This window comes from Phoenix dactylifera, unplaced genomic scaffold (assembly GCF_009389715.1).
Source record: "Phoenix dactylifera cultivar Barhee BC4 unplaced genomic scaffold, palm_55x_up_171113_PBpolish2nd_filt_p 001009F, whole genome shotgun sequence".
NCBI lineage: Eukaryota > Viridiplantae > Streptophyta > Magnoliopsida > Arecales > Arecaceae > Phoenix > Phoenix dactylifera.
In genome coordinates this window covers 114,697-127,848 of record NW_024068363.1, presented here as the reverse complement: position 1 = coordinate 127,848, position 13,152 = coordinate 114,697, and the positions used below count along the sequence as shown (strand labels likewise).

General features: G+C 43.4%; 1 protein-coding gene across 1 annotated transcript in view; it reads left to right on the top strand.

Annotated features, from left to right (window-relative positions):
- The window catches only part of LOC103696096 (DNA repair and recombination protein RAD54), a 61,562-nt gene that overhangs the window by 35,630 nt on the left and 12,780 nt on the right, over window positions 1–13,152 (top strand). The window contains 10 exon segments of the mRNA XM_039121193.1: window positions 3,572–3,663; window positions 4,011–4,043; window positions 6,404–6,434; window positions 6,599–6,673; window positions 6,787–6,873; window positions 8,125–8,199; window positions 8,201–8,217; window positions 8,300–8,325; window positions 8,328–8,378; window positions 8,381–8,430. Of these exon segments, the coding sequence (XP_038977121.1) occupies window positions 3,572–3,663; window positions 4,011–4,043; window positions 6,404–6,434; window positions 6,599–6,673; window positions 6,787–6,873; window positions 8,125–8,199; window positions 8,201–8,217; window positions 8,300–8,325; window positions 8,328–8,378; window positions 8,381–8,430 (537 nt within the window).

The following is a 13,152-nucleotide window of genomic DNA, read 5'->3' as shown; positions in this document are numbered from 1 at the left end:
TCAGTCGAGCCCCCTGCGTTCCTCTCGGGCCGGGGGCAGCCCCCAGTGATATGTGGATCACGCCCGCGACGGGTCGATTCTGCTCCCGAGGCTCCTGAGGGGCCGGGTCGGCCGGACGCGGGTCTGCGGGGGGACGTCGGTCGTTCACATATCGACCGAGACGCCCTCGGCGGATGAGAGCCTCGATCTCGTCCCGAAGCTGGAAGCAGTCTTCGGTGTCGTGGCGTGGTCCCGGTGGTACTCACAGTACGCCCGAGAGGGCCTCCTCCCAGGAATCTTCTTCATCTGTCTCGGGACCGGGAGGTTCCTCCCGCCCCTTGATTTCCATGAGGATCTGGGCCCGGGAGTCAGGAGAGGAGTGTTACCCGTTTGAAACGTCGGGCGCGGAGAACGAGGGCGTAGGGCGCCGTGGTTCCTCGCCGCGACAGGCTTCCTGCGCGACGTTGAGCGTCGGGGCTCCTCCTCTGGCGTGCCTCTTTTCGCCTTTTCTTCCCGAGCTTTGGAGGGATCTCGGCTCCTTGCTCCGGTGGGCGCCGGCCGCCTCCTCGGCGTCCGCATATTGGTTCGCCCGGGACAACAGCTCCGGGAAGCTCCGCGGCAGGCGTTTGTCCAGGGAGAAGGTGAGTCTGCCCTTTCGGAAGCCACGCTTCAGGGCTGAAAGAGCCACCTCCTGGCTCAGGTTCCGGACTTCCAGCGTAGCCTTGTTGAAGCGGGTAAGATAATCCCGCAAGCTTTCTCCCTCGTTTTGCCGGACATCAAAAGGGAGTCGGAGACAGTCGCCGCGCGCTACTGAGGCGAAATGGGTGATGAAGAGGGAGTAAAAGGTCGAGGACTGGATTGAGTTAGCTCCAAGCGGCGACCGCACGCCCTTTGCCGGGCCACGGAGGGTCGCCGGGAAGGGCCTTGCAGAGGAGAGAGGATCTGATGTCGTGGAGGAGCATAAGGGTCCTGAACTCTCGACGTGATCCGCGGGTCCACCGCCCGTCATAGGGCTCGATCGCCGCATTTTAAACCCCGGCGGATTCGGGGTCGCAGGATCTCGTGGCAAGCGCCGGCTGGGAGGAGATCTCCAAGTCGGCGAAGGGATCTTTGGAGTGGCCTTTCAGGACTGGAGTTTGTCGGTGGAGATCGTCCACCGCCGGTCCAGGGAGCGCGACCGATGGGTGGGAGACAAGGTGCACCGAGAGGGGACCGACTGGAGCGCGGGTTCCTTGAGGACTGGGGGGTCTGGGAACGCGCCCGGGCCCGCCTCTCGTACCCGCGCGAGCTCCGATGGGAAGGTCCCGGCAGAATGGCCGTGCTCCGAGAATTTCTCGCGCCGGCGCTCCTCCCATGGGAGAGGAAGGAGTCGGGTTGAGGAGGACAGGTGAGCGCTCAGGAGCAGCGGCTCTGGGCCGCTGCGGCGCCCGAGACATCAACCTGCAGGTTCTGCATGCACCTGCGCGAGGGTGCGAACCTGCTGGGCTAACTGGTCGAACTGAGCGGCTTCGACTCATCTGAATGGGGGGTGGAACGGTGGAGTGTGCTGAGAATGTGTTGGAGACGCAGCGGCCTCGGCCGGGGCGCGAGAGGCCCCGCGACCGGAGGCATTGGAAGCTCCACGACACTCGCCGTGCCATTACGCGTCTGAGATTCGGTTCCTTCTCTATGCGCCAACTGTTGCTGGTGGTCCAAACCGAGAACGATTGGCACAGCGGTGGTGAACGGGGTTCCGTTTGAGTTGCCTTGGTTGGTGTTGATTGCGCTCCACCTTCCACCGGGAAACCTGCAAGAAGCCTCGCACCACCACTGGGGTAGTGGGGGCCCTCCGACGATCAAGTCAGAGGAGATTGGAGGAGAAGGAGAGATAATAGTAGCAAGTAAGAGAATGCTCTGGAAGTTCTTGCTTACCCCCCTCCTCCCCAGCCGATATATAACAGGCTGGGGGGTCTTTCAGGGGGGTTGTCATCGTGGGGCACGATGGAGCTGCCACTGACACGGCCGTTACAGGGCGTCGTGGGGCAGCGCTGGGTACGGCGCATGACAGGGCGTAGTGGAGCTCCGCTTGTACGGCTGTTAAGGGATCGTGGAGCAGCGCCAGATCAACCGTTGCAGGGAGTAGTGGAGCAGGAGGCTGCGGCGTGCCTCTGGGGAATAGCCTGTCGTTATCGAGAGATGTCCGACTCGGGGTCGGGCTGCGGAGACGAAGATGTCCGACTCGGGGTCGGATTGCTGGATCAAGGGGCTGCCGACTCGGGGTCGGGCTGCGGAGCCGAAGATGTCCGACTCGGGGTCGGATTGCTGGATAAGGGGCTGCCGTAGTCTTCCTGGGCGCGCGTGCCGGTCACGTGGGGCATGGTGGCTAAGTTCCCGTAACAGATACTACATTTTATATTTCATATTTATTATATGCTCTTTATTTCTTATTTTCATTTTTTTTCATTTACTTAATTTATTACATGTAATATGAAGAAATGTTCCCATTTAAGTATGATAGAAAACCTAAAAATTCAAATTTCATTAGAATAATTAAGAATGAAAGTTCTAATTTCAAGCTGAAGAAACTTCACTTTGGGTTTTGGTCAAATAGAGACTTCAAATACTAAAATATTTCTCAATGTTAAGAGCTTCTAAGTTCTGTTATTTTGAAATGTATTCGAACTCAAAAGTTTAAAAAACATAATATATCTAAGTTCTAATATGGCTTTAGTCAGCACATAGTGCTTCATCAAAATGATTCACGTACAGAATTTGGTACCTGTGCAACTATTTATACATATTGTGGTTTGTTATGTTGAGAGAGTGGTAAATATCCAACATTGGACAAGGAATGGGCCTTATTACTTCTTATATACTCTGGGCCTATCCACCTTTGGGTTGGATTTTAACATAGTCTTAGAGCTCATAATCCCTCTTGCCCAGATCCTCCAACATCTCACTTCAAATCTACATGTTGCTCCTCTTTGAGTTTCGTCAAAAGGGTTCCATCTATGGTATGCTGTACCGGTCGGTACAATCAGTACTGGGCGTACTGTACCAGTACGCCAAATATCGGATACAGTGTTGGTACGCTTGGCGTACATACCGTACCGTCTATGCTACCTATGAAAGATACATTGCTGAGAGCTGAATTATCAAATTACTTATCACAATGCATGCTTCTGTTAGCTTAAGCTGCCCAAATTATTTACTAGCTTGTTACAGTCTTGATCAGCAGTTTTTGAGTTGTAGGTTGCCTTAAATGTTAGATAACTTCTACATTGGTTTTCGTATGCTGCTGAAAGTATCTAAGATGCAATATTTAGCAAGATGGGCCTCCAGATTAACATCTCTTAGTTGATAACAACTTATACCATGTTGATTTTTGATATTCAAGTGCTGCAATGTGAAATAAGTTGAGTTCTCTTTAGCTCATGAAAACAATTAATTGATTTAAATATTTCAAGAGACAGTCATATAGAAGCAGACAGGATAGTTTTTCTATGAATTTGTAATTCTTGTTATAGTGTAGTTAGTGCAGTCAATGCAGCCTTTCCTTGCTCCAATATATCTAAACTCATTGTAATGCAATTTTTTGATGGCTCTAATTAAGACACCAATCATTTGTGGAAGAGAGCCTATGGCGACCATAGAAGAAAAGAAGTTGGGTGCTGAGAGGTCTGCAGAGCTAAGTTTAAAAGTAAACAGGTAAGCTCTCTTCTAGATCATGTGAGGCCAAGGTGACATGCATAATTCTGTAGCACAGCACAATAGACTTTTTCTGCGCATAGCTTCTATGTTCATGTGGACACCATGAGCTTAATGATGCTTCAGCATAAATTGTAAGCTCTCTTTCAGATTATGCTGAGGCCCAGCTGACATGCATAATTCTGTAGCACAACACAATAGACTTGTGCATATCTTCTATGTTCATGTGGACCTGTGAGCTTAATGATGCTTCAGCATAAATTGATATAGACCATTCATTCTTGGGCATGAGGCTCAGCTGCTAAATTCCTGATAGTTTCTTTCTAACCTATGCATATGTTTTTTCAGTTTATATTGAGAAGGACAAATACATTGTTGTCAATCATTACCACAAGGTATGATGCTTATTCTTGTTTTGACTTCTTCAAGTTTGACGTGCTGCAATTCCATTGCTTCTATACTTTTTGTCTTGTTGAATTTTGGTAGTTTGAAACTTGGAAACTGGAGAATTTAAGAATCATTTTCCCATAAATATCTTTTCCACCAAAGAATATCGTGTCTCCTTTTGACCACTAATTATTCCATTTCTTGGCATGAAGTTAGTAAACCATTGCTTGCACTCTATCCCCAATATTTGTTTTTTTTAAACAGTTTTTAACGTTAAAACCATATATAGCGAAGTCAACCCTAGATTTTGGCAGGTTGACAGTACAGGCCAATGAATTTGTGGTGGAAATCTTAGCATGCATAACAATGAAACAATACTGGAAAGGATGCTTGGTGGCAAGTCTGCTTCCTGCAGGTTGAACAAAAGATCAAGATATCATAGGATGCAGGAGCCTGCTCACCTTATATGATGTTGCTATCTCGGGGAATGTGATTGAATGTTGTGATGGGCTGGCATCCCACTAAATATCAGAGACCTAGCTTGAAAATGCTGGAGCAGAACCAAGCAGACATTTAATACCATGAAGTTTCTTATTGGAGTTGAAAATTGGGATGTGGCTAAATGGCTAATGGGATAATTGGATAAATATATGTGACGAACACAGATATGTCCACAAATATACACCCATATAAAGAAAAATTGGCATGCCTTTCTTGAGGAGGCCTTTTTGTTGGGTATCAATTGGCTTTGAACTAAATATCTACTTAAGGACTGCAACACGATGTTCATCAAGGTTTTAAGTACGGTGGAAACCATCTAGAGCAAAGTTGGAGGAACCAGTACCGGGCATTGTACCAGTTCTCTAGCGGCACGAGCTGGTACGGGACATGTCAAGCCCGTACCGACGAGCGAGGGCACGTACTGTGGGAGAGAGGAAAAAAGAGAGAGAGAGAGAAGGGGAAGAGAGGGAGGGAGGCGGACGCCGGCGGAGGCTGCGGGGGGGGGGGCAGTGGAGGCTGTGGCTGGTTCTTCTATTTCGAATAAAATAGGAGTCCGCCGCAGCTTAAAAAATTTTAGAATTTTTAAGTGAAGTTGGCAAATCGGCCTCCACTGGCCCTCTCGACCTCTCCCTCTCTCTTTCGTTCTCCTTCTCCGGCTCCGGCAATGGGTCTTGGTTTCCGTTGCCGAAACCATACCGGTGAGCCACTAGTACGGCTCGGATCGGCTGGAACCATCCGGTTCGGGACGGTTCCGCCGACCTTGGTCCAGAGTATCGGATGGGACTAGTCAAGAAATGGATTGAGATGGAATGGGACATCCCCCGACTAACGAGTGGGGTTCGCAGGACATCCCATTCCACTAAATTCTAGGGGTCCCATAGTATTCAGAACCTTGATTTTCATTTACCCCCATTCAAACTCTATACTATTTGTGTCCTTTCTTTAAAGTGTTAGTTTTCAAAATTTCATACTGACATGACTTCTTCGATTTTAGATGGCTAGCCACTAGTATAAAGCATACTGATGCACAAAGAAAAATAATATTTGATGCACCAATGTGTGGCTTTTGTTTTGACGGTTATGTAATGATACTCAGTTAAGTTACATATCTTGTTGAAATGATCCCTTAATTAAGAAATGTGGACTGTGCATCTTCCAAAAAAGCAAGTAGTTTTGTCAATTGATTCTTCCATGACATTTGAGAGAGTGAGAGGAAAAGTGAGTTTGACTTCCTAAAAGCATGGAACTATGAATTCATGCAGGAGTTAAGAGTAATATAAAATTACAGTGTGTAGCACGCTTTGCTTTTTAGTTTTTGAACAAGTAGGACCAGATATATGTAATCTAATTACTTCTATTTTTGTGGTAAAACACCAACATGACTTATAAAATCACTATATTTTATTGACTAGATGCTTGCCCATTGTGACTCTCTCTCTCTCTCTCTCTCTCTCTCTCTAGAGACAGAGAAAGTGCACAATATCAAATAGTACCTTTTTTACTAAATTTCATTTTGTAATTTGCAGCCGAGGACATACCTTGAAAAGAAGAGGCAGGCTTCCTGATGTGTTGTTTTGGGAAGTCTATTAGGAATTTTCATTAAATAGTGGGTTATATGAGTGTAATTAATGTAAAAATGTAGTTCACTATACAAGAGCTAGATTTGATGCATCAGCAACGTCATATTGTAATAGAAACTTATCGAGTTTATACACATGATTCAATAGGTTTAGTTAAAGTAAATCATTGGAACAGAGTTTTCATGATGATGCTGCATGATACAAGGCTTCACATGAATCTGTTCATTCTGTTAGCATGCTTCATTTTCGCTTTGTTTTCTTTTTTGTAGTTCTGACTATCTTAGTTTCATTCCATTTAAAGTCCAGATGCACAAATAACGGTATGTTAAGAAAATGCCCTAGTTCAATGTTTGGTACCCAACAATCAATGCTCACATTGCTTTTTATCTATATAGGTGTTCATTTGCTAACTTCCGCTTTCACAGACTGCATTTTTGGCTACTGACTTGGCTATGTTAATCTAGATAGTGGAAGTGGTTTGTTGCAAATTGACCCCTCTGCAACTTGAATTGTATAACCATTTCGTGCAATCCAAAAATGTGAGAATACGTCCTTACCTTACATCTACCTTCTTGACATGTTGAGCTGATGTTGCTTTTAGTAAAATAATATATTGTTGTGATTGTTATCTTGTATCTATGCTATATTATAGGTGAAGCGTGTCATAGCTGAAGAGACAAAGCAATCCAAAATTTTAGCATACATTACTGCTCTTAAAAAGCTATGCAACCATCCAAAGGTAAGCTCAAAAATTTCCACCCTCCAGAAAGCACTTTCTCCCAAATAGAGACTTAATTTTGGTGCTTATTAAACTTATACTTCCTTAGGCTTATATTTTTCTTAACTATTTTACTTTAAATTTGCATTATTTTATTATGTTCTTGGTAAAGTTATTGAAATTGGAGCTAAAGTAACAAAAACTACTGAAACTATATCCAAAAGTAAGTTTTCTGAATCTTAGTGATGATGATCTTTTTGGTGAGTGTCTGTTCCTAATATCGTTGGTAATATTTAATGAAACTCATGAATGCTATGAAAATATGCATATTCTAGGAGAAGGTGAAAAAACCAAATAAAAGTACAAAACCTATTTTTATATATCTATAATTTCAGTGATATTTATTTTGATATGCATAAAGAAGCCTTCTATGTGTTCCTTTTTTTAACTTGAGTGTTGGCTTTCATTAGCAAATTCCCATCATTATACTATAATATGCAATAAATTATGTAATTGCAGATAGTTGGTAGCAAATAAAAAAACTATTTAACTTCATAGGATAGAAGGTGTTTGATCTTCTCCTTATTAATAATACTATGATAATAATAAAACCATCTGTTAGTATGATGTGATGAGTCCCTGCATTATATAGCAGAGATGTTTTGGGAGCTGTATCAATTTTTTTCTTTTAGTGGGACTCCTCATTGTTGATGTTTAAATACACTTGATAAATGTTTCATGTGAAAAATAAAATTTCATTTTCCTATTTAGTGAAAAATCAGAGGAAGAAGGCGAAAAAATCAAATAAAAGTACAAAACCTATTTGTATATATCTATAATTTCAGTGATATTTATTTTGATATGCATAAAGAAGCCGTCTATGTTCCTTTTTTTAACTTGAGTGTTGGCTTTCGTTAGCAAATTCTCATCATTATACCATAATATGCAATAAATTGTGTAATTGCAGATAGTTGGTAGCAAATAAAAAGCTATTTAACTTCATAGGATAGAAGGTGTTTGATCTTCTCCTTATTAATAATACTATGATAATAATAACCATCTGTTAGTATGATGTGATGAGTCCCTGGATTATATAGCAGAGATGTTTTGGAGCTGTATCAAATTTTTCTTTTTAGTGGGACTCCTCATTGTTGATATTTTAAATACACTTGATAACTGTTTCATGTGAAAAAATAAAATTTCATTTTCCTATTTAGTGAAGAATAGCCTTTACAATATTAATTTTTACCTTGCATATTCTTTGTAGTGCAGCTCATTTATGACACTATTAAAACTGGAAGTTCAGGAACATCAGGTTTTGATGATTGCATGCGCTTTTTTCCCTCCAGAGCTATTTTCTGGGAGGTAATCTTGGTAATGTTATCTCAGTCCTCTGTTAGATCAAAGTCTTATATATCACTAGGTTTTCCGTTTGTTTTTCTACTAGATCTGGATCTTGGACTGGTGGTGGTGGAATTGGGTAGAACTGTCAGGGAAAATGCATGTCTTAGCTCGATTACTGGGCCATCCCGACAGAAAACTGATGACCGAATCGTTCTTGTATCAAATTACACTCAGGTACACTAAATTCTTGGCATGGTTCTTGTATTTGGATGCATAAACAACACTACTTTGCTGGTGTCTAATTTGCTTTTAATGAATTGAGTAAGCCTAAAATGTTGACAGTGCTCTCTATGATGAGATCACAACAATATAATATTTAAATCCATATATAAGAAGAAAAGGACAAATACTATTGAATTAGACAGATTCGGTGGTCTCCAAACAGATTACAACTAACTGTATGCATATAAAATTATTTTTGTTTATAATCTTTGTTTACTTCTACAACTATTGTATGCCTATTATTTCTAGTGATTTCTAACTGCGCATAGTAGCCCACATTTTTTTTCTAAACTTCATATGACCTATTACTTATATGCAAGCTGAATATGTTATGAAAATTGATGCTTTGTCCTTTAAAAGAATGTTTATGAGCTTTGTGGACAACAGTAATAAGGTTCTTTCTTGGCACAAGGTCAAATTTGGCACAAATAAATGATGATCATTGGGCAAAATTTTTATTCAAGATTAAATGAATTTCCACAAACAAGATAGATTGTATAGGAATTCCATCCTATTAAAGAAGCTTTTACAGAAAGGCTATTCTGAATTAAGCTGTGAACTTCGGTATGCAAACAAAGTTGCATTGTAACAGCCATGAGAGTTCACCTAAAAATATTTGGAAGAATTAATTTTAAGCTTGAGAAGTTTGTTCGAGACTTGGGAGTCATGACAACAAATGCGTAATCTAGTATTAGAGGTAGATAGTTCTTATAAAGCTACAATCTATTCTACATCTCTCTTGAAAATGGATCTATAAATGGGTATAAATTGTAGAAGAGGCACCATTCGACTTGTATTAACCATCCATAATCTATACTGTATATAAATCCAGAAACTTCCATAAGTATTGAAGGAATATGAAATATGAAATATATGACTTTGTACCAGAAATTGTCAACTATTAATGTCAGCTTATGAATCTTTGTTTGCCAAACCTAATTTTACAACCTCTATCAATGCTAGCCTAAATCCTTCCAACATTTTCTAGACCCTTTCCACATTGCTTGATCTCAAATCTTTGCTTCACATCTCCATACATATCAGCTGGTTTTCCATCACTTTATCCTCAATTTTTGGGACTCCTTTCTTTCTTCTTGTGTCACGCCCCGAGCCCGAGGCGCGGCAGACGCCGCACCGCCCGCACGGCGGGCCGTGTAGACGTGCAAGGCATCAGATTACATCAAAGGAAATACAGATGTTCAAGACTTTATTTAAGGATTAATAGCAGATGCTTAAAATTGACAAAATACTTAAAAATAATTCAAAAGCAGTCTTACAAAACTCCAAAATAACATATGCCAACATAATTCAAATGTCCAAACTAAACTAACTAAAATGCCAATACTGAAAAATCATCGAAAAATCTAACGCACTCCCCAATCTCGTGCGATCAAGCTTCTGGATCTGAAAAAACAGAGAAAATAAAATAATGAGCTACACTAGCCCAGTAAGCAACAAAATACCCCAAAGTGGGGGTCAGAGCATATCAGATCAAAATACATGATAATGTCTGGATAAATCATAAATAACATCGTTTTACTATTTTCAAAAATTATTATCATTTTTTCAAAAACTCTGATACCAGAATCTCAATATGATAGGCTACGGCCACGTAACCCAGTGGTATGGGTTGCACAGAGTGCCAGAAACCACTATTGTTAGTCACCGGTGGAAACGGTGTCCAGAAACCACTATTCTAATCACCGGTGGCGCGGTGTCGAAACCGGTTCCTCACAGATTACAAGTCGACAGGTCAACGTATAATCCCCATTGGCGGGGCCAGAACAGAACAGAACAGATCATAAGCCATGCTGGAATACATATATATAAGACAGATTTCATAAATTTCCCAATCATAGTTTACGGATTTCAGAGCATACAACATAATTTTCAAATAAAATTTAACATGCCTGACCCATTTTACAGAATACAAAACATTCATCAAAATTTAATCTATTTATCAAATAATTTGGGAAATTACACTTTGAAGTATTAAGTTACTTACCTCTTCTCGCTTGATTCCTACTTCAGGTAGACAGACCAGGTTCACTTGTTTTAAATTTAATTAATTTCTTGTTAATTTCAGAACTAAGCAAAATCCAGAAATAATTCTATTGGACACAGCCCAACAGGGCCTAAAAATTGGCCCATAATGGGCATGGCCCTATAGGGCCCATATCGGATACGGCCCAATGGGCCCACATAGACTCAGCTAACTAGGGCCCCCAATGTTGGCTTCTAATTGTACCTGTATACAATAAAATTTATTGCAGGGACTAATACTTAATTACAGGGTACTGTTCTATAATAAAACTTGAGTGAGGGGACTAAATAAATATTGTTGGGGACCTTTACGTAATAAGTCTTTTCTATAGGGATCAAATACAAAATACAGAAGATCCTTTTTGTGAAATAATAATATACTGTCAAGGGCTTATCTGCAAAATTCCATTTATTGGTTAAACGGGTTCGGGTTTCGGGTTCCGGATTTCAGGTTCGGGTTCGAATCTGAACTGGACCCAAGTTGGGCCCACAAGGGTACTGTCCAACTGGGCCCAACCGAACTGGACAGGGCCCAAGTTGGGCCTGCAGTGGACAGGGCCCCAACGGCCCATCACAGTGTTCACGGCCCACAGTGGGCCTTCCTCCTTCCCGATCTCCCCATGGACAGAGGTGATGGGAAAACGGGGAAGGGGGGCGGCAGGGTGGTTGGTCTAGGTGGCCGGACGGTGGTCCGGCCGGCGGCTCGTGGGGGCGCGACTGTCGGTAGGGCGGTCATGGCCGGCGGCAGATTGCTGCGGCGACCGGCATCGAGGAAGAACCGAGAAGGGTCTCGGTGTGGGCCGATGCAAAGGGAAAAAATATGCTATTTTGGCATGGAATCAAGGCAAGAGAGGGCTTACCGGCGGGTGGCAGAGGCAGTGGGAGGAAGATTTCGCCCGCCGGTGCTCGATTCAGTGGTCAAGCGGTGGTGGCGGCGGTGCTTTCCGAAGAGGAAGAAGGTCTCGAAACAGGGGAGGCTCGGGTGGTGGTGGTGGTTGGCCAGGCGGCCACCGGCGGCTTGGGAAGAGGGAACCGAGGAGGAGAGAGGAGAAGAGAGGGCTCGGTGGTGCTCTAGGGCAAGAAAGGGTGGGGTTTTTATCGTCCTCTCCGTAACGGCCCTTCGCCGCGAAAATCGCGGCGATCGGACGAGATCCGCGGCCGTGAATTGGCCGCGGATTGGCTGGGGGGCGCCGCGGAATACCCGCGGCGTCCTTGCCCTATTTATTCCCCCGAAGGAGCCGGAGAGGATCGCCAACGCGATCCTCTGTTCTGGCTCCTCCCCTAATTGAATCGGGGCTGAAGTCGGCGAGGGCTGCCGACTTCAGCCCGTGTCTCACATTCTTCCCTCTTAAAAAAAATTTCGTCCTCGAAATTTAACATACCTTAGCTTGCAAAAAGGTCCGGATATTTTTCTTTCATCTCGTCCTCTCCAGCTCCCACGTGGCCTCTCGTTCTGAGTGATTGCTCCACTGGATCTTAACATAAGGAATCGTGCGCCTCCTCAACACTTGCTCTTTTCTATCAACCACACGTACAGGCTGCTCAGGATATGTCAAATCTTCCTAAGCTGCAAAGGGGCCACTTCTACCACATGGCTCGTATTTGGATATACTTTCATAACATAGAAACATGAAAAACATTGTGAACTCCAGACAGTGAAGGTGGAAGTGCCAATTGTAAGCCACAGCTCCTACTCTTTCCAGAATCTCAAAGGGGCCCACATAGCGTGGACTGAGTTTTCCGCGTATTCGAAATCGCATCACCCCTTTAGTAGGAGACACTTTCAGAACACATGATCTCCGACCTGAAATTCCAATTCCCTTCTTCTTATCTGCATAACTTTTCTGTCTGCTCTGAGCTATCCGGGAGGCGTTCCCTGATCAGCTGGATCTTCTCTACTGTTTGTTGCACAATCTCGGGGCCATAATTTTTCTTTTACCAACATCATCCCAACAGATAGGTAATCTACACTTTCTTCCATATAGAGCCTCATAAGGTGTCATTTGAATACTTGCCTGGTAACTGTTATTATATGCAAACTCAACCAAAGGCAAGTGACGGTCCCAAGAACCTTTCATATCCATTACACAAGCTCTTAGCATATCTTCCAAGGTCTGAATGGTTCTTCTGATTGGCCATCAGTCTGAGGGTGGAAAGCTGTGCTGAAGCTCAGAGTGGTCCCCAAGGCTTTATGCAAACTACTCCAAAAGTGAGATACCAACCGCGAGTCCCTATCGGAAACATGGATATGGGTACTCCATGCAACCTCACTATTTGTTCAATGTAGAGCTCTGCAAACTTTTCCAAGGTCATTCCTACTTTGAATGCCAAAAGTGTGCCGACTTGTCAATCTGTCCACAATCACCCATATAGCATCATAACCTTTAGGAGTGCGAGGCAACCCGGAGACGAAGTCCATGGTGATGTGTTCCCACTTCCATTCAGGAAGTGGTAGGGGCTGCAACAACCCTGCCGGTCTTTGATGCTCTGCTTTAACTTGCTGACATGTCAAACACCGAGCCACAAATTGTGCAATTTCTCTCTCATATTATTCCACCAAATGTACCTTTCAAATTCTTATACATCTTAGTACCCCCAGGATGCACTGTATATCCAGTATTATGAGCTTCC